Genomic DNA, 27,024 nt, shown 5'->3' on the forward strand with positions numbered 1-27,024 from the left:
AGACTCTGTCGTTTTCAATGGGAAGGCACTGACGCAAATTGAACGTTTTTTCAGTTGGCTTGCCATCGTACTGCGCAGACTCGCACTTAACTTTGTGACGTTAGCCATCGAACTGAATCTTGTAACTCGTATGATAGATAGTTCACATAGAAATTCTTCTCACACTTCCTTCACCTTCAAAGTAATCATCTTCAAACACAATCTTGGTAAAACAAAACAAAAAGGTTATAGCCTTCGTCTTTCCACTTTTCCGACCTACAGTCAATCCATCGAAAACCTCTGAAATGATTAACGTTAGTGCCGTTTTTTTATTAGGTTTACTTGCCTCTATGTAATGCTTTACCTTAACATACAATGGTATTGTAGGCTACATAGCTTTGTTCATGAGTTTCCGTGCTGGCAGGACTTAACCGTATTGTTTGGATAAGAAGCTATCTCCCTGATGTACAACAGAAAGACTCAGGCATAATAGCGTCATATTACGTCAACGTTAGCTTCCCTACAACCGGACTCGCTAACTATACTTCTTACGGGAACCTCAACGTTACACACGAGGTAGTTGAGCCTGTTTTGCCTTCTATTGTTTATGTAGATAATACAGAAGCTACAATGTTGGCACAGGATATATGTTATATGAAGTTATGGGAGTTCAAAAAAATCCTAAATGAATGGGCATTCTATGGGGTTAGCAGATAGTTGATAACCACTGCTCCATGGATGCTTCTACTTCTGGGAATTCGCCTGCCCCCTTGGGAAAAACCCAGACGTAATTCCGGCAAATTTGAGATTGTCTCTGAAAGTCCGTCTGGCCAAGAACCCATTCTAGCCCATTCCCAATTTTCCTAGATCTAGGTACCAATCAGAACCCTTGAGGCGGGCTTTACATGATGACTATAGCGCACCCTGTTGAAGAAGCCGGGGTTTTTTTGTTTGTTTGTTTTTAAACATCAACGATGGCTGCTGCCGCTTGTTTGAAGCTGCCTAATGTTGGTTTAAGACAGGGAGTTAGAAGTTTCTGTTGGAATATGCAACATTGTACAAACATGCAAGTGGTAGGCTACCTATGTGATGTCTATAACAGTGGTAGGCTACTGAAAACGGTTTGATATTCTGTTCATTTATAGGCCTACAGTAGCTGGACACGTAGCCGACAGAAAATGCATAGGCTACTTTTGAATTGGTGTGCTATGCGAGCATAACTCGTATGCTACACATCAGTGTTTGCCTTGAAACAATTCCGGCATAATTGCTTTGAACGTTTCAGTTTCTCGTTGCCCATTCATGCTTTATATGTCCCGTATTTTTATTATATTTTGATATTTATATGCCAGCCAGAAAAGACGAATCAAACAAAATGCTCGTTTGAACGTGAATGGTTTTGTTCAGAACTGAAAATGCAATTGTTTTTGACAGAGGGCAGATATAAATTGCTAGTGACAAAATATTAGCTTTCAGTGTGGCACGATGTCTTTGTAAATTAGCCTATGTTTAATTAAAAAGTGGTTAATTCTTCCTGCTTCTTCCTGCTTCTCCCTACAACCAGACAGTGATGCAAATTGTGTGTTTCCGTCACTGTCTCTTTCGTTGCTCTGATTGGTTTTTGGCCTCTCCTATTGCGTCCGAGGCATTTTGATCGGCCACCGTTAGGACGCTTAAGGCTTCTACATACTCGCCAATCCCGACCTGTAGCGCGACAATGTGACGTCACGGGAGCGCTGTAACCATTTATACTCGCGCATGGTGGCGCGACACTAGTTGCAATATTCTCCTGAACAGAGGCGTCGCTGTTGTGAAAAGGCTATCGCTGCCCATGTTACACAGTAGAAGAAGCTGCAGTAAAAAACACTTGCTAGCCTCTGTGATGGTACTTCAGACTTTGTTTGCTGCTATTCACAACTACCATCTATCATCATTACCATCTAGTTTCCAAGGTGTGTGCAGATAGATAGATAGATAGATAGATAGATAGATGGAGAGATGGATATTTAGATAGATCCCGAGGGAAATTTTTATAATTTAAACATTTTAGTTAGCTACCTAGCAGCTGGCTGAGTTTATAATTTCATAAAGTGGAAAGAGATTTTGTTCAGGTCTTAGTGGATATCCTTTGGTTGAAAATGAACCTTTTCCATTCTTTCCTCTTAATTCCATGTGTTGCAACTCTCGCTGGTAACTTTGTTAACTTATCCACCAAACTATTAAAAATAAACGACTGTAACAAAACAGTCCTCCGAGCTGCAACTCTTGCTTGCCTTCGAAATGGTCCATGGTTTCTGGTTTGGCGCGCTCAGCTAAAAAAAATAGTGGTGCGCTACCATGCACTACCCGGCCAAAAGCCTGGCGCGCCAGAGAGATCTATGTCATTTTGACGTCACATTGTCACGCTACTGGTCGGGAACGTCGAGTATGCAAGACGCATTAGGGGCATAAGATTTCTCCACATTGCTTAAGCCAATGTTTTCTGTTCTTGCTGTATATATCTTGTCATGGGATGATATTCTATTTAAACATGTTCTATTATTTGGGTTGTAGAACATAATTCTGTTGTTTTGTATTCTATTTCAAATGCTCCAGGGTCCGATAGTGGAGGTCCCAGGTAAACCAGCGTACAAAATGGCCAACACGCTCTCAGACCGGCAGACCGCCTCTCTACACGTGGGTCGCAACGAGCCTTCAGAGCCTAAATGGACAACTAGACAGCAGACAGAGAGCACATCAGGCAGCAGGTGAATACATAACTGGCAGGCGGACCGTCAGACTGTCTGTTTAAGCCAGTTATGGTGCAGATTGAGCACGCTAAAGTTCTGATTAGATGACTGCGGAGGTGAAAGCCAGTTCCAAATTGTTTAAACTTTTTTATATATTGACTAGGCCTATGCTATGTCCTGAAATGTTTAATTAATCCCATTTTGTTTCAAATTTGCTCATTAGACAAAGTATTATCATGTAATGTCAAGGATAAGATGGGTTACTTGCTTGTATTATGCTGGCAACACAACAAAGAGGTTCACGAACGTGTCTTCAGTTTTTTTTTAAAATGCTTTTCTCTCAACAGGCCTACCACCATGACGACAAAAAGAAAGAAGTATGATTTGGCATTTAAGCTGACCGTTGTCAAATTTGCTGAACAAAATTCGGGAGAAGCAGCGGCAAGACATTTCTCGGTTCATCCAGCGAGGGTGAAAAAATGGCGTAAAATTAAAACTGAACTGGAACGTGTGTCCGAGGAGGACCGCAAAAGGGCCAGACTGCGAGGCGGAGGCAGGAAGAAGGTCAGTGAAGAACTGGAGGTGATCTTGTCCGATTGGATCCACAGCATGCACGCAAAGTAGGGCTGGGATAAGGGTAGGAATTTCACAGCGGCCACAACGGCCATGGCCGTCGTTGCCCCTTGCGTTGGCCGTGATGCCCCTTTTGAAAATCAGAGGTTTACAGGCCACGATGGCCTTGGTGCCCCCTTCTTTCAATATTCTGCTTGGGGTCCTACTAATAGTGATTTTTATTTAGATTATGGCCTGTCAAAATAATCTTAACATTCACAGCGCAAATTCATTTAGTCTTTTACACAGTGGAGAAAATGACAGCGCAAGAAATTAAGTGCGTCCAAATTCACCCATTCTATTTAGTTGAACTCTTTGCGAAGCAGCCTACTCATCACACAGACATCACAAGTATCACTTGAAAGAGCTTTTTCTCAGCTTTTAAACAATGTTAGCGGCTAATTGGGGTGGTGAACGGTTTGCGAGAAAAGTAAATAATATAATTCAATTTCATTATAATTCTACTGAAGGTTTTGCGTCCATCTCCCTACCCATTCATCTCGGTGGAATACTTCACGAACCCTTCGTTTAACACATGACAAACCATATATCAGAATAAACAAACAAACCTTACCGAACACAATGCATGGGAAAGTTGCATGGGAAACACTGAAGGTGTAAAATTAAAAATATTTAACGGCACGCGTTATGCTTGACGAATCGATGCGCATATTTTGCGTCAACGTATTTTTTGCGTCGACGTCATCGATTGCGTCGACGCGTTGTCCCAGCCCTAACGCAAAGCATCTCAGTCACACATAAAATGATCAGGACCAAGGCAAAAGAATTGTATGCAACAGTGAGTGACTGCATGGATGGGGAGAGTTTTGCTGCGAGTGCTGGCTGGCTGGACAGATTCTTGAAGCGCCACGACCTTTCGGTCAGAGGACGCACAACCATGGCCCAGAAAGACGCCAGGCACTCCACTAACAAACTGGTGAACTGGTGATACATTGTGTTGTCATTGAGGTACTCTTTTGAATATCATTACACTGATATTCAACATTAGATTATAGTCTTAAGGCTTCTACATAATCGCCATCCCCGACTTGTAGCGCAACAATGTGACGTCACGGGAGCGCTGTAACCATTTATACTTGCGCGTGGTCTTAATTCCATGTGTTGCAACTCTCGCTGGTAACTTTGTTAACTTATCCACCAAACAATTAAAAATAAACGACTGTAACAAAACAGTCCTCCGAACTGCAACTCTCGCTTGCCTTCGAATTAGTACATCTTCCGGTTTGGCGCGCTCAGCTGAAAAAAAAATAGAGTGGTGTGCTACCATGCGCTAACCTGCCAAAATCCTGGTGCGGCAGAGAGATCTATGTAATTTTGACGTCACATTGTCGCCCTACTGGTCGGGAACGTCGAGTATGCAAGACTCATTAAGGGCATAATATTTCTCCACATTGCTTAAGCCAATGTTGTCTGTTCTTGCTGTATATATCTTGTCACAGGATGATATTCTATTTAAACATGTTCTATTACTTGAGTTGTAGAACATGATTCTGTTGTTTTGTATTCTATTTCAAATGCTCCAGGGTCCAATAGTGGAGCTCCCAGGTAAACCAGCGGACAAAATGGCCGACTCACTCTCAGACCGGCGGACCACCTCTCTACACGTGGGTGGCAACGAGCCTTCAGAACCTGAATGGACAACTAGACAGCAGACAGAGAGCAGCAGGTGAATACATAACTGGCAGGAACGTCAGACCGTCTGTTTAAGCCAGTTTTATGGTGCAGATTGCGCACGCTAAAGTTCTGATTAGATGACTGCGGAGGTGAAAGCCTTTTTTATATATTGACTAGGCCTATGCTATGTCCTGAAATGTTTAATTAATCCCATTTTGTTTCAAATTTGCTCATTAGACAAAGTATTTTATCATGTAATGTCAAGGATAAGAGGCTACTTGCTTTTATTATGCTGGCAACACAACAAAGAGGTTCACGAACGTTCTTTGTTTAGTCTTCAGTTTTTTTTAAATGCTTTTCTCTGAACAGGCCTACCACCATGACGACAAAAAGAAAGAAGTACGATTTGGCATTTAAGCTGACCGTTGTCAAATTTGCCGAACAGAATTCGGGAGAAGCAGCGGGAAGACATTTCTCGGTTCATCCAACGAAGGTGAATAAATGGCGTAAAATTAAAACTGAACTGGAACGTCTGTCTGAGGAGGACTGCAAAAGGGCCAGACTGCGAGGCGGAGGGAGGAAGAAGGCCAGTGAAGAACTGGAGCTGGCCGTGTCCGAGTGGATCCACAGCATGCACGCAAAGCATCTCCGAGTCACACATAAAATGATCAGGACCAAGGCAAAAGAATTGTATGCAACAGTGAGTGACTGCATGGATGGGGAGAGTTTTGCTGCGAGTGCTGGCTGGCTGCACAGATTCTTGAAGCGCCACGCCCCTTCGGTCAGAGGACTCACAACCGTGGACCAGAAAGACGCCAGGCACTCCACTAAGAAACTGGTGAATTTTGTCACATACAGTCATATATATCTCTATGTATTTAATTTAACAGGAAATTGCGGTAGAAAATATTGTTGTTCCTTACTAATTATTTGTCTAATCCATCCCAAATAATTGTGTACTTTTAAACTTTGTTCCTTTATACATTGTGTTGTCTTTGAGGTACGTTTTTGAATCTCATTACACTGATATTCAACATTAGATTATAGTCTTAAGGCTTCTAGATACTCGCCATTCCCGACCTGTAGCGCAACAATGTGATGTCACGGGAGCGCTGTAACCATATATACTCGCGTGTGGTGGTCACGACACTAGTTGCAATATTCTCCTGAACAGAGGCGTCGCTGTTGTGAAAAGGCTATCGCTCCCCATGTTACACAGTAGAAGAAGCTGCAGTAAAAAACACTTGCTAGCTTCTGTGATGGTACTTCAGACTTCGGTTGCTGCTATTCACAACTACCATCCATCATCATTACCATCTAGTTTCCAAGGTGTGTGCAGATAGATAGATACTTTAGTCATCCTGAGGGAAATTTTAATAATTTAAACATTTTAGCTAGCTAGCTAGCAGCTGGCTGAGTTTATAATTTCCTAAAGTGGAAAGAGATTTTGTTCAGGTCTTAGTAGATATCCTTTGGTTGAAAATAAATCTTTTCCAAATCTTTTCCTTAATTCCATGTGTTGCGACACTCGCTGGTAACTTTGTTAACTTATCCACCAAACTATTAATTCACGACTGTAACAAAACAGTCCTCTGAACTGCAACTCTCGCTTGCCTTCGAACTAGTCCATATTCCGGTTTCCGGTTTGGCACGCTCAGCTGAAAAAAAAAGTGGTGCGCTACCAGGCCAAAATCCTGGTGCGGCAGAGGAGAGATCTAAGTCATTTTGACGCCACATTGTCGCGCTACTGGTCAGGAACGTCGAGTATGCAAGACGCATTAGGGGCATAAGATTTCTCCACATTGCTTAAGCCAATGTTTTCTGTTCTTGCTGTATATATCTTGTCATGGGATGATATTCTATTTAAACATGTTCTATTATTTGGGTTGTAGAACATTGTTTGAACGTTGTTTTGTATTCTATTTCAAATGCTCCAGGGTCCGATAGTGGAGCTCCCAGGTAAACCAGCGGACAAAATGGCCGACTCGCTCTCAGACCGGCAGACCACCTCTCTACACGGGGATCAGAACGAGCCTTCAGAGCCTGAATGGACAACTAGACAGCAGACAGAGAGCACATCAGGCAGCAGGTGAATACATAACTGGCAGGACCGTCAGACCGTCTGTTTAAGCCAGTTCTATGGTGCAGATTAAGCACGCTAAAATTATGATTAGATGACTGTGTCAGACCGTCTGTTTAAAGGAGAATTCCGGTGTGATATAGACCTAAAGTGTGTTGAAACATGATACCGAGTGTGAACGTATGTCTCATAGCCCATCTCGGCTTGTCCCCTGCACTCCAAAATCTGGCGCTAGTTAGCCGATGCTACCAACAGCTTTTTCAATGGTGGTGCTTCGGGCATCGGGCTAGCCATGCAAATAAATCACTGTTTTACACCATTTACGAGGCTCAATGTATCTCCACACTTCATTGGTAGACTTCCGAGGGCCCTGACATTTAAAACGAGACATTGAGAACTTTGAAAAAGCACTGGTAGTTTACTTACAAGATGATTTATACAGACAGTATCTTCACGAAGTTTAGCGTTTGCAGCCATCTTGAATTTAGTCACGATAAGTCGAGTGATGAGTAAGAATGAACAGGTATGATAAGGGATCAGATTCCAAAAATTATTCCGTGGAAATGCATGGATTCCAGTTGCTGCTACTGGAAGAAACTGGAATCCATGCATTTCCACAGAATTATTTTTGCCAGGGCCCTCGGAAGTCTACCAATGAAGTGTGGAGATACACTGAGCCTCGTAAATGGTGTAAAACAGTGATTTATTTGCATTTGTAATGGGGGCCATTACAAGCGCTCTTTTATAAGTGCTCGCTCATGACAGAATCTTAGGGGTAACTGAGTTGGGTTCGCGAGAAGAAGATAACGGTAAAAAAAAGACAGACGGACAAGACAAAGCTAAACGAAGGACAGGGAGGAAAATTAGTGTAAACAATATTGGTAGTAAGCTTAGTTCTAGCTGGTAGAGCGGAATAGTAGGCTACAGACTACGTTTGTTTATTTTCCGACCGTGATTAGTGTTCAGTGTCTGTAACAAAGTTACTGTTGTAGCTACATTGATCAGCTGGGTCCCGCATAGCCGAGCGCTAACGTTACAGTGGACATCGGCGAGAACTTGTATTAAGCTGCATAGGCTATTTAGGCCTATATAAGAGCTACGTGACAAGGACTAACCTCGGTAGGCTACGGATCAATTTAATTTTCTGGAGAGTAAGCTACAGTTTATCGTTCACGTCGAGGCGCCTGGCTAACTAGCCCACCTAAGGAATCGGAAGAGTCCCACCGTATCCCCTGGCAACCACAGGAGTCGTGGCTTCTCTCCCCTGCCATCCATCCCTGACGTCTGCGAGTGACCCATCGCCCTCTCTGCTTTACGCTACTGAGTTCCAATTATCATCACGTACGCACGAAAGACTGAACAGTTTGTTTACCTTCACATACGGACGGATGCGTTAACGCTACTGCCACCTAGCGCTACGGACTTGAACTCACACATCCAAACAGGTTGGATTACAATACGAACTTTTACACACTCCGGAAGAGAGTGTAGCCTAATAGGACGATTCTGCTGTAATGTTTAAAGTGTTTTGTTGTAAATGTTTAAGTCTGTTTTAAGTTGTAGCCTAGTAGGATGTGTGAATGAGAGAGTGATTGGGCATTAGGCCACTGTTTTGGTGTTTTATGATTTATCTAATTAATTCTATTAGCTTATTAGATTAAATATAGACATTCTAATATATTAAATACTCATTTATCTATATTCAAATTGCTTGTTATTATTTATTATAGCTACTATTGCTATATTATAATATATACTCACCTAGTTCATAGTGCTGGTGATTTGTTAAGGTAAGTGCCTCACCCGGGCAGTAGACTGAACATTAATACACACACACACACACACACACACACACACACGCACACACTTTAGTAGCGGAGTAACCCCTAGCTCCCGCTACACATTGCTAGCCCGATGCCGAAGCACCACCATTGAAAAAGCTGTTGGTAGCATTGGCTAACTAGCGCCAGATTTTGGAGTGCAGGGGACAAGCCGAGATGGGCTATGAGACATACGTTCACACTCTGTATCATGTTTCAACACACTTTAGGTCAATATCACACCGGAATTCTCCTTTAAGCGAGTTCTATGGTGCAGATTGAGCACGCTAAAATTATGATTAGATGACTGCGTCAGACCGCCTGTTTAAGCCAGTTCTATGATGCAGATTGAGCACGCTAAAGTTCTGATTAGATGACTGCGGAGGTGAAAGCCAGTTCCAAATTGTTTAAACTTTTTTATATATTAACTAGGCCTATGCTATGTCCTGCAATGTTTAATTAATCCCGTTTTGTTTCAAATTTGCATTAGACAAAATATATATATACATATACAGGGCTCTACAGTGTGCCCATTTCACACGCACATGTGTGTAAAAATGATTGCGTGCGAGTGCAAAAAAATATTTAGGGGCTCTGGTGCGAATGACTTCTAACCATGTCAATGTTTGTCTACAAAACACACCGCAACATCGAGAAACATTACTGGTGCGAACCATACAATCACATCGCGAATGCAGCATAAAAATTACACCCCCCATCAACATTAGTAGTTTCGCGTTGTGACTCGCTAGTAGTTGCTTCAATCAAATTCAAGAGTGTGCAGAAAAAGCGGAAAGTTAGACTAGCCAGCCAAGACTTGGTGGTTGCATAGCTTAATAAAAGTTGATAGTTTAAAAGTAGACAGTTTAAAAGTTGAATGTAGATAGTTTAAACGTTGTTGATAGACAGTTAGTTTAATGGATGTTTATACACATAGTTTAATGAATGTTGAAAGTTTAAAAATTGAATGTAGATAGTTTAAGTTGATAGACTAATAGTTTAATGCGTGTTGATAGACATAGTTTAATGGTTGTTGATTGGCAGATAGTTTAATGAATAGGCCCTTTCACACTGGCAAAATCGCCGCGATTTCGTGTACCAGAATCGCAGAACGACTGTTCCTTTTACATACACCGAGGCGGAACGGCGGGACAAAGTGTCTCGCCAAATTTACTACTAAGGCCCCTAGACATTTTGCCGAGTTTTTTCGTTCCGCCACCAGTGTGAATGGGTCAAGGCGGAAAGGGGAATCTGGGCGGGCATTTCAATGCTATGTCCAGCCCACCACAGGAGATTGCAAATAAATCTAACTGATCAAAAGCAGCAATGGCAGAGACAGCCTATTATGGCAACTGATTGCATTCCAAGCTACAGTCAACTGTAGCAGGCATTGAATGACTGGAGACTTGTGAATTTATAGATTGACATAATGTGCTATCTTAAAATCCAGCGATAAAACAAAGCATGAATTCATGAGCGTCTGTCTGCCCTATATGTATATCCTCTGATTGTAATGCTTATCTAGGCGATATTTTTAACATTTATTTTGTATTTGGCCTGTTATAAAATCATGTAGACTTATTGAACAATTGAAACGCATTAGGAACCGCAAAGTTGGAGACATGCATAAAGACATTGTTGCAAATTTAAAACCGGATTACTCTGGAATAGCTAACTGTGCAGGGGAATGCTTTACACCTTTATGTTCGGTAAGGTCTGCTGTTTATTCTGATGTATGGTTTGTCATGTGTTGAGGGAAAGTTCGCGAAGTATTCCACCAAGATGAATGGGTAGGGAGACGGGCGCAAAAAAATATGATTAAATTAAAGTTACTTTTCTCGCGAACCGTTTACCACAACAACTAACCACTAACATTGTTTAAAGGCTGAGAAAAAGCTCTTTCGTGTGATACATATGATGTCTGTGATGAATAGGCTACTTCGCAAGTAGTTCAGCAAATTTGGGTGGGACAGAAATACCTTTACAGAGCAGCAGCTCTGGCCATATCGGCTCTGGCTCACATGATGTACTGCTTTAAATGCATTATCGCTTTACTACCCAACACGCGAACAAGAAAGAAAAGAAAAAAGAAACCAATGTGCTTATGTCGTGATTTCCGATAGGCCCAGGCCTAGAGAAAAGACAGCTATGGTAACCTAACAATTAGGATTTGCTTTGCCTACACTGCTGTTTGGTTGTCCCAAACTTTGAGACAATCCATACTTGCATTAACTGAATCTTATCAACCCGAACTGCGATGTTGAGTGACAGGATGCAATGCCTAATAATCTCACTGGCTTCGGCATAACTAACAGTGCGCCTAGGCCTACTAAACACCTGAAAAATATTAAGCTGCTGTTTTCTTTTCATGATGAGCACTAGGCCTACGCTTGAATGATTTATGACTAAATGGAACGTTGCGTTTTTAAAGAACTGCTTATCACGTCGTGTGACAAAGTTTACACTAATCATCATCTAATGTATCCTTATGTTGAGAAGTCCATTCTCTTTGCCCTAGGCTATCATTTGTGCGCGAAGCATGTTTCAATTAAGACCGTACACAAGCTATTTTTATTGTTGTAATATTGAACGATTTCATGAATAAATTGTACGCACAGTACATTGTTCGGCCAAGGCAAGGGGCAACTCTTCTCTTCAATTTCCCTTCCAAATTACGTTTTATTGTCTGAAGACATCTATCGCAAGAATTTAACATTCTAACAGCAACAGCAAAGCAAATGCAAGCTAACCAAAGTGCAGTCGGTTCTCCCGCCATGGTTTTTGAAATAACACTCCTGCTGTATCTAAAGGCCCACGCACATAAGGCCTACGACTATCACTCTACACGCCCCCTGTTGCATGTCACAATTTAATTTACTATAGCTGATCCTGCCTCATGGCTCCCCAAAATGCCGCATCATGTGAACAGATCAGCAGTCCGGCAAATTTTCACCTCGCTTTCAGACACAAAAAAACGGCAAAAAGACGTCCCCTCTTCCCGCAAATTTAGCGTGATCTCTGTGTGAAAAGGCCTAATGTTGATGGACAAATAGTTTAATGGCTCTGTATATATAGTTGATGATAACTGACAGTTGGAATGGTCCAATGTTTCCTAGCAGTTATGCTAACTATATTAACAATGTTAATTATGTTAAAGGCGAACTATGCAGGTTTTTTAGCTTAATTTACCTTCACTTAACAGCTTCGAAGTCATTGGAATGGTTAACCGTGTTACTTAACTAATTTTTTCTAGTAGTTATGTTAATTATGTTAACCATGTTACTTAGCTAATGTGTTTTAGCACAATGTTAACCAAGTTACTTAGCCAATGTTTTCTAGCAGTTTTGTTAAAAATGTTAACAATGCTAACTAGCTAGTGAGGACTTATTTTGAAACAGTTGTAGGCAGAGGATACAGTTGATGGGCATTCATAGTTGACTGACAGTTGACAACTTATAGGATTTAATTGGACTTTTATTTTGAAACAGCTGTGGGCAGAGGAAGCAGTTGAACAGGATCTGTAGTCTTAAAGGTGCTCTAAGCGATGCTGGGTAACAATCACTAATGTTGACTTTCAAAAAAAACGGAGAGCTAGCTCGCTATTTCCTCCCCCCTCTCTCCTGTGCTGCTCCCTTGCAATTGAAACTCTCCTCAACGCGCATCTCGTCTGTGATTTGTTGGAACAGTTTGTTATGTTATGGTTATGGTTTGCCCAGGTTGTTTTTGTTGCCTTTGTTGGAGCCTGGGCTGTCCAGAGATCGCGGTGTTTTTTTTTTTACAGTGTACTCAGGACACAGACAGCTAGCGGTTGATTAGGCGATGTTTGCAGTAAGTGACAGAAAATGTTTTAGCCTAAAAAACCTGTGGCATCGCTTAGAGCAGTGGTTCCCAACCTGGGGTCCGCGGACCCCACTAGGAGTCACCAGAGATAGCAGGGGGTCCGCACAATGTTCCCTGGGTTGTTGTAGGGCTGTTGGAACGAATTTCTAAACTCGAATATAAATCAAATATTTAAAAAAAACGATAGGCCTACTATTCAAATTTTGGAAATTACTATTCGAAGAATGTGGTGTTTTGGGGAGGTTTTTTTTTTTTGTGTGTTGGCTAACTTTAGCGAATATGTGAAAACAAAATGCTTTTGTCACGTCTAATGCACAATCTAAATATGGCAGAAGCGATGCACCCACAGAGATCACCACTCCTGACCATTTCAGCGATGTGTGGAACGTTTTTGGATTTCCATCAGAAAACGGAAAAATAACAATTAGCCTAATGATGTCGTAATCTGCAGAATATGTAGCAGCAAGCAGCCTGAGTGCACATCTGCACAAGCTAGGTAGGTAAACAGTCCGAGGACGAGGAACCGCACAGCTAAAGCAGGCAAGAATTAGGTTTTTGCCTCCCTCCTCTCGGCTATGGCCGATGCTTTTGTCACTTTTTTGATAGGCATGATGGTTCATGGTATCGTAGGCCGATAGAATAAAAGAAAGCAACCTTTTCCTCAATCAGGAAATACTTGCTCATTTGGAGTCATCAAACATAGGCATTCAATAAAGTGGTAGTGGTATGGGCTTTCATTCAGTGTGTGTGCGAGTCTGCACAAAAGAAATTGAAACCACTCAAGTTGCACAAATATTGTTGGTAGACTGAGCTTTTGTTCAAGAGTCAAACACACGTTTATAGTGGCATTGGCAATGCATAAGCCAGTTTATAGAGTACAGTGTATAGAGATGCATAGTAAATTCAAATTGGGTTATGGAAGAAGATTGACAGCCCTATTGTAAGGTTACCAAAATTATATTTGTGCACATTAAATGTATAAAATCCCAATAACACACCCAAAATTCTGTATAATCCAAATTAAAACATATTTTTGTTCCACATTTAAATTCATGTAGCTATTTTTATCTCTGAACTTATAAGTTTGTAATTAATCACTTTATTCTTTTTGTGTGTGTATGCGGGAAGGAGTTCGGGTAGGGGGCCCTGGCTTGTCTTAGACACAGGCAAGGGGGCCTTCAAGGAAAAAAGGTTGGGAAACACTGGCCTAGCGCACCTTTATCCCATTCGTGCTGGATGCTGCACGACGCAACATTCTATCTCCCGCCTGTTGCTGCATAGCGCAGCGTTGACTCTCCCGCTGGTTGCTGCATAGCGCCGCATGCTTTTTTATTTCATGTTTCTAGGTGTACAGAGACTTAGATATTAAGGTTTTGGTAGACGTTGACAATTCTTAGTATTTTTTCAGAAAACCCTCAGGAAATGAGGTTATTTAGTCTAGAATGCCATAGGATTCTATAGGCGTTTTTAGCAGGCATATTAGGAGTAAATGGGTTAAGAGAGACAGATTTTATGCTGAAAGCTTGAGACAGACAGTTGCTGCAGTTGGCCTAAACACCTGGCATATGAGTCTAATTGCTTAATGGCCCTATTATGATGTCATAAAGGCCAATGTTAAGTCTATGGGGACATTTTCAGTAGTTTTTAATTAATAGTTTACAAAGTATAAAAGTTACAAAGATGACAAATACATTGCACACCTGTCCTAAGTAAGACCTATGTAGTTTGAATAAAGGTTCTACGTTAAATGGTTGAATCCACATTAATCACAGAAAAATAAGAAGAATTCGGATAGCAGTAGAGTGCATTTTCATGCACTCTAACTAGGCCTAACATTTGCCTACTGTCCCCATCTACGCAAATATTTCAAATAAAAATAAATATCCTTAATTAGACTATGTTGGGTTTTGTGAAAGAGAAAATTGACTGTTTTAGTAGTAGTATTAGGCATATATGCAGTCAGATAGGTCAACATGGGCATATCTGGATTAGCTACAGATGGATTCACAAATAAATAAATTAGCCTACATTTGGCAGGATACTTGATATACAGGCTAAATGCAAATATGGCTATGCTTTATACTATTTTATATGAACAAAATGTAGAAAAATAGAACAGACTGAAAATAAAGTAGGCACTAATATTTTTTAAAATCTTGTTTCCTGTAAATGTCGTCAGTCATTTTTAATCTTGGCAATTGGTGCACTGGCATGTTTATCTGTTAGCTGCTGTGTAATGTTAGATTATGTGTAAATTAAGTACGGAACTGACTCTGCGCCCACATTTTTGTCTTTGCTCCATGTTAGTGTAGAGCCCTGATGTAATGTCAAGGGTAGGTTAGGCTACTTGCTTGTATTATGCTGGCAACACAACAAAGAGGTTCACAAACGTTCTTTGTTTAGTCTTCAGTTTTTAAAAATGCTTTTCTCTCAACAGGCCTACCACCATGACGACAATGAGAAAGAAGTATGATTTGGCATTTAAGCTGACCGTTGTCAAATTTGCCGAACAAAATTCGGGAGAAGCAGCGGCAAGACATTTCTCGGTTGATCCAAAGAGGGTGCGAGAATGGCGCAAAGTTAAAACTGAACTGGAACGTCTGTCTGAGGAGGACTGCAAAAGGGCCAGACTGCGAGGCGGAGGGAGGAAGAAGGCCAGTGAAGAACTGGAGCTGGCCGTGTCCAAGTGGATCCACAGCATGCACACAAAGCATCTCAGACTCTCACATAAAATGATCAGGACCAAGGCAAAAGAATTGTATGCAACAGGGAGTGGCTGCATGGATGGGGAGAGTTTTACTGCGAGTGCTGGCTGGCTGGACCGATTCCTGAAGCGCCATAACCTTTCGGTCAGAGGACGCACAACCGTGGACCAGAAAAACACCAGACACTACACTAAGAAACTGGTGAGTTTTGTATATAGCTGTATATCTCTTTTTTAATTTAACAGGAAATTACGGTTAAATATTTTTGTTCCTTACTAATTATTGGCCTAATCCATCCGATTAATTGTGTAAGTAAACTTTGTTCCTTTATACATTGTGTTGTATCTTGTTTTTGAATCTCATTACACTGATAATTTAACATTAGATTACTATACGCTTGAGCAATGGGCACAGTCTTAGGGGCTGACACTTTTCATAAGATTTCTCCACATTGCTGAAGACAATGTTGTCTGTTCTTGCTGTATATATCTTGTACCAAAATGCAGTTTACTATCAAAGCGTTTTCTAGGTATTGTTTTGATAGATAGATCGATCGATCGATAGATAGATAAAGAAATTTCAGATACTAGTGGTGACCAAATAATATTTTGCAGCAGATAGTGCAGCGGTCTGGCAACCAGAAGTTGTAAATGTGATCTCATCACAATGCATTATGCAACATTTGTGCTTTAGCCAGGATAATATTCTAATTAAACATGTTCTATTATTCTAGTTGTAGAACATAATTCTGTTGTTTTGTATTCTATGTCAAATGCTCTAGCTGCCAGGTAAACCAGCGTACAAAATGGCCGACACGCTCTCAGACCGGCAGACCGCCTCTCTACACGTGGGTCAGAACGAGCCTTCAGAGCCTGGAGCAACACCCACACCTCTGGAGGATTGCAAGCCTGCTGACAAGAGACCAATGATGGAGTGTAACATTACTGAAACGCAGCAAATTGACCAGCTCAGTATGATGGTGAAAGAAGAAGACATGAAAGAGGAGGAATATGGTCATATGATTTCATGTCCAGATGAAGACGAAAAGCCCTTTGCACTGCAGCTTCACTGGGACTTTGCAGAGTCCAGCGTTACCTGCAATGAAACACAACAGACAACCGCGGAGATTGAAGTGAAGATTGAAGAAGATGATGAACAAGAACACGATTATCTGCTGGGAAGTAAGTATTTTGCGATGATATCGTCCATCGGCACAACCCTAGTCTAGACAGTGATAACATTGAATGCTACGAGACAGTTGCTTGCTTGGATCCTGTCAGAACATGCTTTAACTCTTCCAGGTGTATTAGAACACCCACTTGTGTCTGTCATAATAGAACATCTATCTGTCATTCTAAATCCACCTTGTAACTCTTCCAGGTGAATCAGAACACCCACAACAGAAGATCCATGGACAGAATGATAAACTGCAACTCAAAGGAAGGCTGCGCTACTGCACAGTCTGCAAGAAGAGCTTCACGACCCTGAGAGAACTTGAGAAACACCAGCAAACACACTCTCTTGGTGTTAATCCAAGGCAGAGTACTCGCAAAAAACAACATGAATGTGTTCATTGTGGAAAAGTTTTTTCAAAAGTTTCACATCTAAAAACCCATATGCTAGTACATACTGGAGAGAAGCCTCATAAATGTGTTCATTGTGGAAAAGCATTTTCACTAATGGGTCACCTTAAAACCCATATATTAATACACACTGGAGAGAAATCTCATAAATGTATTCACTGTGGAAAAGCATTTTCCCAACTTCCGAATCTTAAAACCCATATGCGAAAACACACTGGAGAAATGCCTCATAAATGTGTCCAGTGTGGAAAAGCTTTTCCATATCTTTCAGCTCTTAAAGTGCATAGTCTGATTCACACTGGAGAGAGGCCTCATAAATGTATCCAGTGTGGGAAAGCTTTTATAATCGCGTCACATCTTAAATCCCACATGATGACGCACAGTGGAGAGAAACCTCACATATGTGGCCAGTGTGGAAAAGCTTTTTCACAAATTCCGAATCTTAAAACCCATATGCGAACACACACGGGAAAAAAGCCTCATAACTGCAGCGAGTGTGGGAAAGGATTTACACGTATTTCGTATCTTACAGCCCACATGCTAATACACACTGGAGAGTAGCCTAATGCATGTAAACAGTGTGGAAAAGCTTGCAGGAATTATGGTTTGAACACCATTGTTATGTTTAAAATATCCCTCTGGATTCAAACAAACAAGGCAAATGGTGCAATGGTTAACAGAGTACAATATCAACACTTAGGAGTGGCCCAGTCGAAGTCCAGACCTGAATCCTTGAAAAAATGGACTACAAGACCTGAGTGATGGCCAAAAAACATTCCTGCCTCAATACCTGGATTGCTGCTAGAAAAGTGCTTTCCAGAGGCATGGGAGAGCTATAAGACCCATGTAGAGCCCTGTGCTAGTAAATAAATAAGTAAATAAATGTTTCCATTGTTTAAAAAAGGGTACAAATAATTTTGGACAGGATATTTTTCATAAAAATGTAAAAGATTAAAAATACTTGTTTTTGAGTCCATATTTTTACCACATTTTCTTACAACCTTTTGGCGTATGGCAGTCAAAAACATATTGGGCAAGGGAAAACATTTGTTATGAGAAAATCATTAAATCAATCTAGGCCTATGACTTTGGGATTAACTGTATGTTACAGTTGTTTAGTTGTTTTATGGTATTAAGGATTTATTCATGATGAATTATTTCTAGTTTGCAAATTAAAATGCTTCATATGGATTATACAGTGTGTACATTTGTGATATAAATGCATACGGTAGCCAACAATAGATAGATAGATACTTTATTGATCCCCAAGGGGAAATTCAAGGTCTCAGTAGCATACAGACATCACACACATTCACTAACAGCAGAAAAAGTCATTAAAAGTATATAATATAAAAAAACACAACTATGCAATAAGGACAGTAGAAAATAAAGAATATACTAAAATACAAATTATACTAAATAACAATCTAAATCAATTCTAAAAACGGTACCCACATAGTGGGTGATTAATCATGAGGCACTTGCAATGACTGAGGCAGGGACTGAGCCTGTGATTCTCTGTGCATAGTAAGGTACATATACTATAGTACACTAATACTCGAACCATCGAGTAAATATTTGTAAAAAGTTTGCTTGGGGCACTATGGTGCTCCTGATTATGCACCTTGGAGATTATGATCAATGATCGATCGATCAGATTGGCAGATAGCGGACCGCTGGTGGTATGCTGCCGGTGGCGTGCCACTTGTGGTCCGCCATTACCACCATCTCTTTAAATTGAACTTGTCATTAATTTAACTTGGTGCATTTAAGGAGTACAGTCATACATATGTGATTAGAATGTTCGTGAAACGTTACTTTGTAACCTCGGTTCTCTGAGTGAAGAGAATATAATCGTCTCTAGGCTGCTCTGAGTCATGTTCCCATCAAACTATCAGAGATTTCACACCAGCATAGGTGCATTATACATTCGCTGTAGGCGTGACCAGTAGAGGTAGAGGTGTAGCAGTTCCTGCTTAGAATAATGTAAAAATTATCATTTTTCATTCTAAGCAGTTCCTCATTTTTCCAGGGGGTGGAACCCACTCTTGCTACAGACCTATTACAGATCAGTGGGTGGGACTTCACTTGCACTCTGCTGCTCTACAACCTAGCAACCCCAAGGTCCCTTAATCAGGGTGTGGTTTACTATATTGAGCCTAGTTTTAAATTAATTTAATTCTGTAGTTTTCTTTTGAAATGAACACACACATTAAATTATGTGATGGTGTTCCTTGTTCTTCTGCAGGAAATTCCAATGCTGAAAATATTTCCATATTAAATAAATGGTGTTTGGGTACATGAAGACAAGAGAGACTGCTATTTAAAAACAATGGTCAGAACAAACAAATCAAGTACTGTAGATGCCATATGGTGAATGGTACCATCTGTGTTCCATACGATCTCAACTTAAAGGGTTAAGCCACCATTTGGAGAAATACGCTAAATTTTCCACCTCCCCTCAAGTCAAACTGTTTTTTCTCGAGTTTTACCTTTCTCCAGCTCAGCCGTTCTCTGAGTCTGGCGATACCACTTTTAGCTCCAGCCCAGCATAGATCATGGACGGTCAGATTAGACCATTAGCATCTCACCCACTGGCATCACGCTTAAAAACCACACTCTCCACCTCCTCCCCCCCTTCCCTTCTCTACCTCCCTCTCTTCTCTCCTCCTCTCTCTTCCCTCCTCTACCTCCTCCTCTCTTCCCTTCTCTACCTCCCTCTCTTCTCTCCTCCTCTCTTCCCTCCTCTACCTCCTCCTCTCCACCTCCCTCTCTTCTCTACCTACTCCTCTTTTCTCTCCTCCTCTCTTCTCTTCTCTACCTCCTCCTCTCTACCTCCCTCTCTTCTCTACCTCCTCTCTCTTCCCTTCTCTACCTCCCTCTCTTCTCTACCTCCTCTCCACCTCCCTCTCTTCTCTACCTCCTCTCTCTTCCCTCCTCTACCTCCTCCTCTCCACCTCCCTCTCTTCTCTACCTACTCCTCTCTTCCCTCCTCTACCTCCTCCTCTCCACCTCCCTCTCTTCTCTACCTACTCCTCTCTTCTCTACCTCCTCTCTCTTCCTTTTTTCTACCTCCCTCTCTTCTCTCCTCCACCTCCTCCCCCTTTCCCCCTCTCCACCCCCCTCATGAACTAGCCCAGTGTTTCCCTTTTTTTCCTTGAAGGCCCCCTTGCCTGTGTCTAAGACAAGTCAGGGCCCCCTACCCGAACTCCTACCCGCATACACACACACAAAAAAGAATTAAGTGATTAATTACAAACTTATAAGTTCAGAAGTCAGAGGTAATAACAAGCTACATTAATTTAAATGTGGAACATAAATGTTTTAATTTGGATTATTCAGAATTTTGATTATCCAATTGGGTGTGTTATTGGGATTTTATGCATTTAATGTGCGCAAATATACTTTTGGTAACCTTACAATAGGGCTGTCAATCTTCCTCCATAACCCAATTTGAATTTCATTCATTATTATTTTTAATAATCAAATTATATTCAAATATTTAATGCTCAAATGTTGCCTATTATTAATATTTACAATGCATCTCTATACACCGTATAAACTGGCTTATGCATTGCCAATGCCACTATGAACGCAAATATAATTTTGGTAACGTTACATCCTCAGCCCAGGCAGCATTGTGCAGATCCCCTGCAATCTCTGGTGACCCCTAGTGGGGTCTGCGGACCCCAGGTTGGGAACCACTGAACTAGCCTACACTCCTGTTCACTGTCCCTTTGCTCTGTATGCTTGCTTAACCCTTGCATCTTGTAACCCTGGTTAGTCAGCCTGTTAAACAGTAGTGAATAGGCATGACATCAGAGCAGGTAGAAGGACTGCAAAAAACACTTCTAAAATTTATCTGCAACTAGATAAACGACAAATGTCCATATTAGAATTAGTTTTAATATTTTAAACATTTTTTTAGAAATTTATTTCTTAGACTAGATTTCTTAGAAAATATTATCACGTGAGTCTTATGCGAGACGTTAGAACCGGAGCCCACTTCTTCCTTGAACGATACAGAAGACAGTCGAGGTGGTGAAAGCCACTACATTTACCTCGACCACCATTATTTATTTGGTACTTTGACCTCTGTCTGAGCAACCCGGCGACCTGTCTTCGCCCATATACAACGCTTGATCCCGCATTGGTCAGGTTTTTTATCTTTTACATGGATTTGATTGAGTTTGATGGCGAGCCTCCCATGAACCTGTGAAGAATTGCATGCGAAGAAAGAAGACTCTTTGAACATTGATCTGTAGAATAAGTAACCTTTGATCTTTGAACTGTAGAATTAGAACCTTTGAACTGTAGATTTACTCTTTAATCTGTACATTTGGAATTTAGATATCTTTTTACCATTTTGTTTATTATTTTGTTACCCGGGTAATACTTTTTATTTTTGCTTTAATTATTTATTTTCATAGTTTAATTACATACATCTTTTATATTAAAAGGAAGTGGTTTACTGCCCTTCCAAAGATAAACTACTGTGTTGAGTCCTATCTGCTAATATTGTTTGGTACACCTGGCTCTGTAGGCGTTCCTAGAAATTCTTAGCCTTCCTCTATTTGTCAGCCTTTTGTGCAAAGGAGGGCTACAATCTCCTCTTCCAAATTCAACAAACCTCGGCCTATTACTGACATAGGCAAACTTACTTGCAATATTGTATATTTTTGAAGCTTCTACATTGCTGTTATTTTTGAACAATTGGCACTACCAGAACCTGCCTCAATTTTATATAGGCTACTTTGTCTAACCATTTTGATGTGCTCACAGAATATCCGTGCAAAGGGTGCGTGCTATTGTTTCAAAATATGAACACTACATATAAAGATGAAAAAGAAAACAAGCATAATGGTAATAACAACAAACATCAACAATGAAAATAATGACACTTCACAATCAATTCAACTAAATATTTATTGCAGGCTCACAGGCAGGGTCCATAGCATTGAAAATAATAAGGAAAATTGAGAGAGAGGCTGATATGGGTGGAAAATTGCATGCCACTGTTTTCTAAGCCTGGATGAGTACCACACTGGATGGTGTTTCAAGCCCACCATCGACTTTAAGGCAGCGTGGTGACCGTCAACTTCAAGGCACCTAACCCTGTGGAGTATGAATTAATTTTTTGGCGGACATTACACATGGCACCTTTAATGTCTAGCGACATATCAGGGCCATTTTATGATTAATTGAAATACATTTCTTACATACGGTTCCTTTTCAATGTAAATGTGTTTTTGGTTGTTATTAAACTGTTCAGAGTCTGGACCAGAGTAATTAACCATGTTCCCAAAATATGAGTATGTATACGGTATTTAGGTACATCCCAACTGGCAACATTTATGAGGCTTCTCTTCAGTGTGTAAGCATATGGAGTTTAACGTCGGAAATGAGGCTTTTCTTCAGTGCGTAAGCATATGGAGTTTAACGTCGGAAATGAGGCTTCTCTTCAGTGCGTAAGCATATGGAGTTTAACGTCGGAAATGAGTGCAAAACCTTGTCCGCACTCGGAACATTTATGAGGCTTCTCTCCAGAATGTGTAAGTATGTGCTGTCTCAGGTTTTTGGACTGTGTGAATGCTTTCCCACACTCTAAACATGTATGGCACTTCTCTTCGGGCATGTGTATTGATAGTTGATGCACTTCAAGACTTGAAACGGAGCTAAAAACCTTTCCGCACTTAGCGCACATGTGACACTTCTCTTCAGAGTGAACTGGCATGTGACGTTCATGTGATTTGTGAGGCTTCTTGTCAGTGTGAGTTAGAAAAATATGGGTTTTAAGATGAGTCTTTTGTAAAAAAGCTTTTCCACACTGGTCACATTTGTGATGCTTCTCTCCAGTGTGTGTAAGCATGTGGGTTTTGAGGTGTGACGATTGTAAGAAAGCCTTTCCACACTGGGCACATTTATGATGCCTCTCTCCGGTGTGAGTTTTCATGTGGGTATTAAGATATGAGCGTTGTTGAAATGCTTTTCCACAATGGGTACATTTATGAGGCCTCTCTCCAGTATGTACCAGCATATGGGTTTGAAGATGTGTAAGTTGTGCAAAAGATTTTCCACACTGTACGCATGTGTACGGCCTCTTTCCCAAGTGACGTATATTATGGCTATTAAGACGCGAAAGTTGTGAAAAACCTTTTCCACACTGAGTACATTTGTGAGGCCTCTCTCTAGTGTGAGTAAGCATATGGGCTTCAAGAGCCGTACTGTAAGCAAAAGCTTTTCCACATAAGATACACTCATGTGGCTTTATGCGAGAGTTCTCTTCCTCGTTCACACCAACAGAGTGTTTTTGTTGTTGGTGTTGCTCAAGTTCTATCTGGGTCATAAAACTCTTCCTGCAGTGGTGCATCCTTCCTTTGAGCTGCAGGTTGAGCTCATCGTTGTCTCCATGGATCTTCTGTTGCATCGTATCAGGGTGTTCTGATACACCTGGAAGAGTTACCATAGAAATTTAGAATGACAGACCGGCAGTTGCAACGCAACAAAAATAAACACGTCTTTTTATGCTAAAAGTATATTTTTTCCCTTCAATTTAAGATTAATAAGACTTGGTTCAACTTGTTTAGATAAGCAGTTGTGGCTGCTGTGTATAAAAGGCCATAAAAAATATGAATGGCAGCTGGTTGCTCCGTCTGTGTTTTTAGCGCCCTCTAGAGACAGAACACGGTGCAACATACTGGTCTGTTTAGCTCTGTGTGAAGTGACTTACTTCCCAGCAGGTAACCGTGCTCTTGCTCATCCTCTTCTTTCTTCACTTCGGTCTTCGCTGCAGTCTGGAGTGTTTCTGTGACACCCGTTTCCGTTTCTGTGCCTTTTCGAAGCAAAGAGGAACACCGATCGCCTGCACCTGCACAAAAAAGAATATGTTCAAATTATGTGTAAACTGCGTGTCTAAAGGTTGTAAGACAATGTAGTAGAAACACTGAATCAAAGAAAGAAGTGTTTTAACATTTTTATGAAAATGGCATGCCCTTATGCATGCCCATATGCATGCCCTTTTTAAATAATCAGTGGAAACACTTTGATTTGCATTCATAGCGTGACATCTAAGCTTTTCTGCACTATTTAGTTTGAAATGCTGGTGTGGTAGAGGACTCTGCTATGACACAACATGAGTAATGCAGTTCATAGGTTCAGCCCTATTAAAACAGTTAGGGATTGGTGCGTGCGTGCGTGTGCGTGTGTGCGTGTGTGTGCGGGTGCGTGTGTGTGCGTGTGTGCGTGCGTATGTGCGTATGCGTGCGTGTGTGTGTGCGTGTGTATGTGCGTGTGCGCGTGCGTGCGCGTGCGTGCGTGTGTGTGTGCGTGGTCTCTTACTGGTCTCCGGCTGATGTGCATCTCTGTTGGTCTGCGTCTCCATTTCCTCCTTCTTCCCTCGCTGTCCTTGTGGTGTGCCACTGTCCTTGTAGCCTAGGTGATGTAGAACAGGCATGAAAATGGGTGGTGGTAGCATAAGGGTTGGCATATACAGCCTGAAAAAGCATACAGCCTGAACAACAGAAGCTGGCATATACAGCCTGAAAAAGCATATAGCCTGAACAAGTTGTGGGTTCAATTGCCGGCACTTTTGTAAGGCACTTTTTTCCATACTGACAGTGCTCGTTGACCTCGACAAACAGAATAACTGAAAGTCTATTAGGGATGTAACAATGCACTATGAATTGGCTAAAAATCTGAACAAATGTGTGAGTATTACAACCGGTTGAGATACAAAAAGTGAATCGCAATGCAATTTTTAAACAGAATAGGGTGCAATCTGCTTTTGATTTCACTTATTCGACTTTTGTACAATAATTGATCGTTACATCCGTAAAATTTGTGGAGAGATGAGCGGCATAGTGGCAAACGGCTGCTTCACCCTGTTTTGTTCTGACAGTAGGTTTCAGTAATAGATGCTGTGATCTAAGGCATCGTTTCCCAACCTTGAGGTCGGGACCCCGTGTGGGGTCGCTTTAAATTCAAATGAGGTCGTCTGAGATACTGGGTATCTTACATTGATTACATAAAACGATATACATTAAAATAGCTATTACATAAGTAGCTATGTAAAATAAACTTAGACATCTATGAGATCATGTGTCATAATGCTTGATCAACGTTCCAAACAAAGTAGCAAAACAACCAGACGAGTTAAATTAGCTTGCTAGGACATTTGGGGAAAATACCGCTCTTCAACTGGATGCTATAGCAGAGATGAGATGCACTCTCTCTCAACATGTTGCGAATGATTGGGGTCGCCAACGTTTTGTGACATCCAAATATCCAAAGATTGGGAACCCCTGATCTGACGTACCTTAGTTGTGAATATTTTTAGAACATGTCATATAAATAATTTGGCCCCACTGCTTTCAGTGACTGAAAACTAGCAGCTTTAAATAAATTCTAAATAAATAAATAAATAAATTGGGAGCCAGGACTTCAGGATTGGGGTGACCGTTCTTTTTGTTTTAGTAACAACTCTGGCTGGAGCATTCTGTATCAGTTGAAGTTCTTTGATGGTCTTTTTGGGAAGTCCTGTAAAAAGCACAGTGCAATAATCAATTCTATTAGAGATGAAGGCGGGACGAGTTTTTTAAGATCCTCTTTGGACAATGTTTGGTAATGTTTTTAAGATGATAGAAAGCTGATTTTGTGACTGCTTTTATGTGACTGCTAAAATTTAGATCACCATCTACAGTATCCTTCAGAATTATTGGCACCTCTGCTAAAGTTGACTAAAAAGAGGAATATAAAAATCATCTTTTGGAAATTGATCTTCATGCCTTAAGTAAAAAAAAATATTTCAATTAGCCTATTAGCTGATTTGATTTGCATTGAGCTCAATGAGCATAAAAATAAAACCATGCAAATCTCTACGTATGGTGAAGGGTATGTGATGATGTGGGGCTATTTTAATTCCAAAGGCCAAGGGAACTTTATCAAGATGAAGGATACAAGGATACAAGGAAGTTTATTGTCACATGCATATAGTTACTGGAAGAAGACTGGAAGAAATGCAGTAAAATTATGTCTGGTGTCAGCCTATTTGTGCATTTATGGGGGGGGGGGGGGTGCAGTAGAAGAGGGGTTTAGTAGATTAAGTGGCAAGGGCTGCATAAGAAAGGTGGGGGAGGATTGGGATTGGGGGGGGGGGGCACCAACAAGGAGCACCCAAGAGCAACTGGATCCATGAAATAACTTATGACCCCTGTATTTTAAGGAAAAACATTCATTTATTTATTTATTTACTATTTTCCATGACTCTTTCTGTTTTCTAGTGACTTTCTTGAGTTATATTTGTGCTTATCATCCATAGGTATAGACCCTTTTAAGAGAGTTCCATTATCAGCATCATAGTTGGCCCCACAAGGCTTCCGTTTTAACATTCCGTATGTTATCTTAATGCAGAGGAAGTAGAAAGACAGTTTTTGCAACTTATAAACCTTGTCACCATCACCTCCGTTTTATTGAGAGTAAAACAAAACCGGTTAACTTTAGCTATGCAGCCAGATGATGCAATCAAGGGTTACGTGCAGGCTTTGCGAAAAATAGGATTTTATTAGGTTGAGGCAACAAGTGAGTAGTAGGATGACAATTTTCTTAAAGGCTACAATGACTAGCGGAAAAAAAAAAAAAGTTTATTTTACTGTCTATGGAGAAAACCAAGCGGCTTTGAAAGCCGTTGGACCCAGAAAAAGATTTATTACCCTATTATTGCATCATCACTTAATAATCAAATAAATCATTTGCGTGGAATTCTAGAAGGAAGTAGGTAAATAATTCACTCAACAGGTTAAAATGATCCATCAAGTCATCTACTGAGAAAGATGGTGGACTCGAAAATTGTGAAAGAAACGCTTGCTCAAAGAGAACATCAATAAATCAAATGATTTTATGAGAAAGTTCTGGGTTTACAATACCAACTACATTTTATATATAAGATTATCAATATAAGAATAACACTTGATTATATTAGAAGTTTTTGCATTGTGAGGAGCTGATATTGGGAAATGAAACTTTGCTTCAGGTGCAACAAACACT

At 40.8% G+C, this 27,024-nt stretch overlaps 2 protein-coding genes across 7 annotated transcripts in view; one reads left to right on the forward strand and one right to left on the reverse strand.

Annotated features, from left to right (window-relative positions):
* LOC121718789 (zinc finger protein 708-like) overlaps window positions 1-27,024 on the reverse strand; it is a 712,111-nt gene that overhangs the window by 292,230 nt on the left and 392,857 nt on the right. Inside the window, exons 13-15 of one of the 4 annotated variants that reach the window (XM_042103952.1) lie at window positions 24,322-24,414; window positions 23,714-23,851; window positions 21,896-23,433 (exon numbers count right to left, since the gene is read on the reverse strand). The exons of 1 other annotated variant lie outside the window; for it this stretch is intronic. In XM_042103952.1, coding sequence (XP_041959886.1) covers window positions 22,445-23,433; window positions 23,714-23,851; window positions 24,322-24,414 — 1,220 coding nt within the window. In that variant the 3' untranslated portion in view covers window positions 21,896-22,444. Of the gene's footprint in view, window positions 1-21,895; window positions 23,434-23,713; window positions 23,852-24,321; window positions 24,415-27,024 lie in introns of those variants that run through there. 2 more of the 4 variants (XM_042103953.1, XM_042103962.1) reach the window with 2 other exon arrangements.
* LOC121718798 (gastrula zinc finger protein XlCGF57.1-like) overlaps window positions 1-27,024 on the forward strand; it is a 102,084-nt gene that overhangs the window by 4,701 nt on the left and 70,359 nt on the right. The window contains exons 3-10 of one of the 3 annotated variants that reach the window (XM_042104009.1): window positions 2,575-2,726; window positions 3,056-3,272; window positions 4,865-5,007; window positions 5,325-5,793; window positions 6,893-7,044; window positions 15,133-15,601; window positions 16,182-16,339; window positions 26,997-27,005. In XM_042104009.1, the coding sequence (XP_041959943.1) occupies window positions 2,575-2,726; window positions 3,056-3,272; window positions 4,865-5,007; window positions 5,325-5,793; window positions 6,893-7,044; window positions 15,133-15,601; window positions 16,182-16,339; window positions 26,997-27,005 (1,769 nt within the window). Of the gene's footprint in view, window positions 1-2,574; window positions 2,727-3,055; window positions 3,273-4,864; window positions 5,008-5,324; window positions 5,794-6,892; window positions 7,045-8,241; window positions 8,918-15,132; window positions 15,602-16,181; window positions 16,582-16,780; window positions 17,968-26,996; window positions 27,006-27,024 lie in introns of those variants that run through there. The other 2 variants (XM_042104010.1, XM_042104014.1) reach the window with 2 other exon arrangements.

The sequence above is a fragment of the Alosa sapidissima genome, chromosome 9 (genome assembly GCF_018492685.1).
Source record: "Alosa sapidissima isolate fAloSap1 chromosome 9, fAloSap1.pri, whole genome shotgun sequence".
NCBI classification, from domain to species: Eukaryota; Metazoa; Chordata; class Actinopteri; order Clupeiformes; family Clupeidae; genus Alosa; species Alosa sapidissima.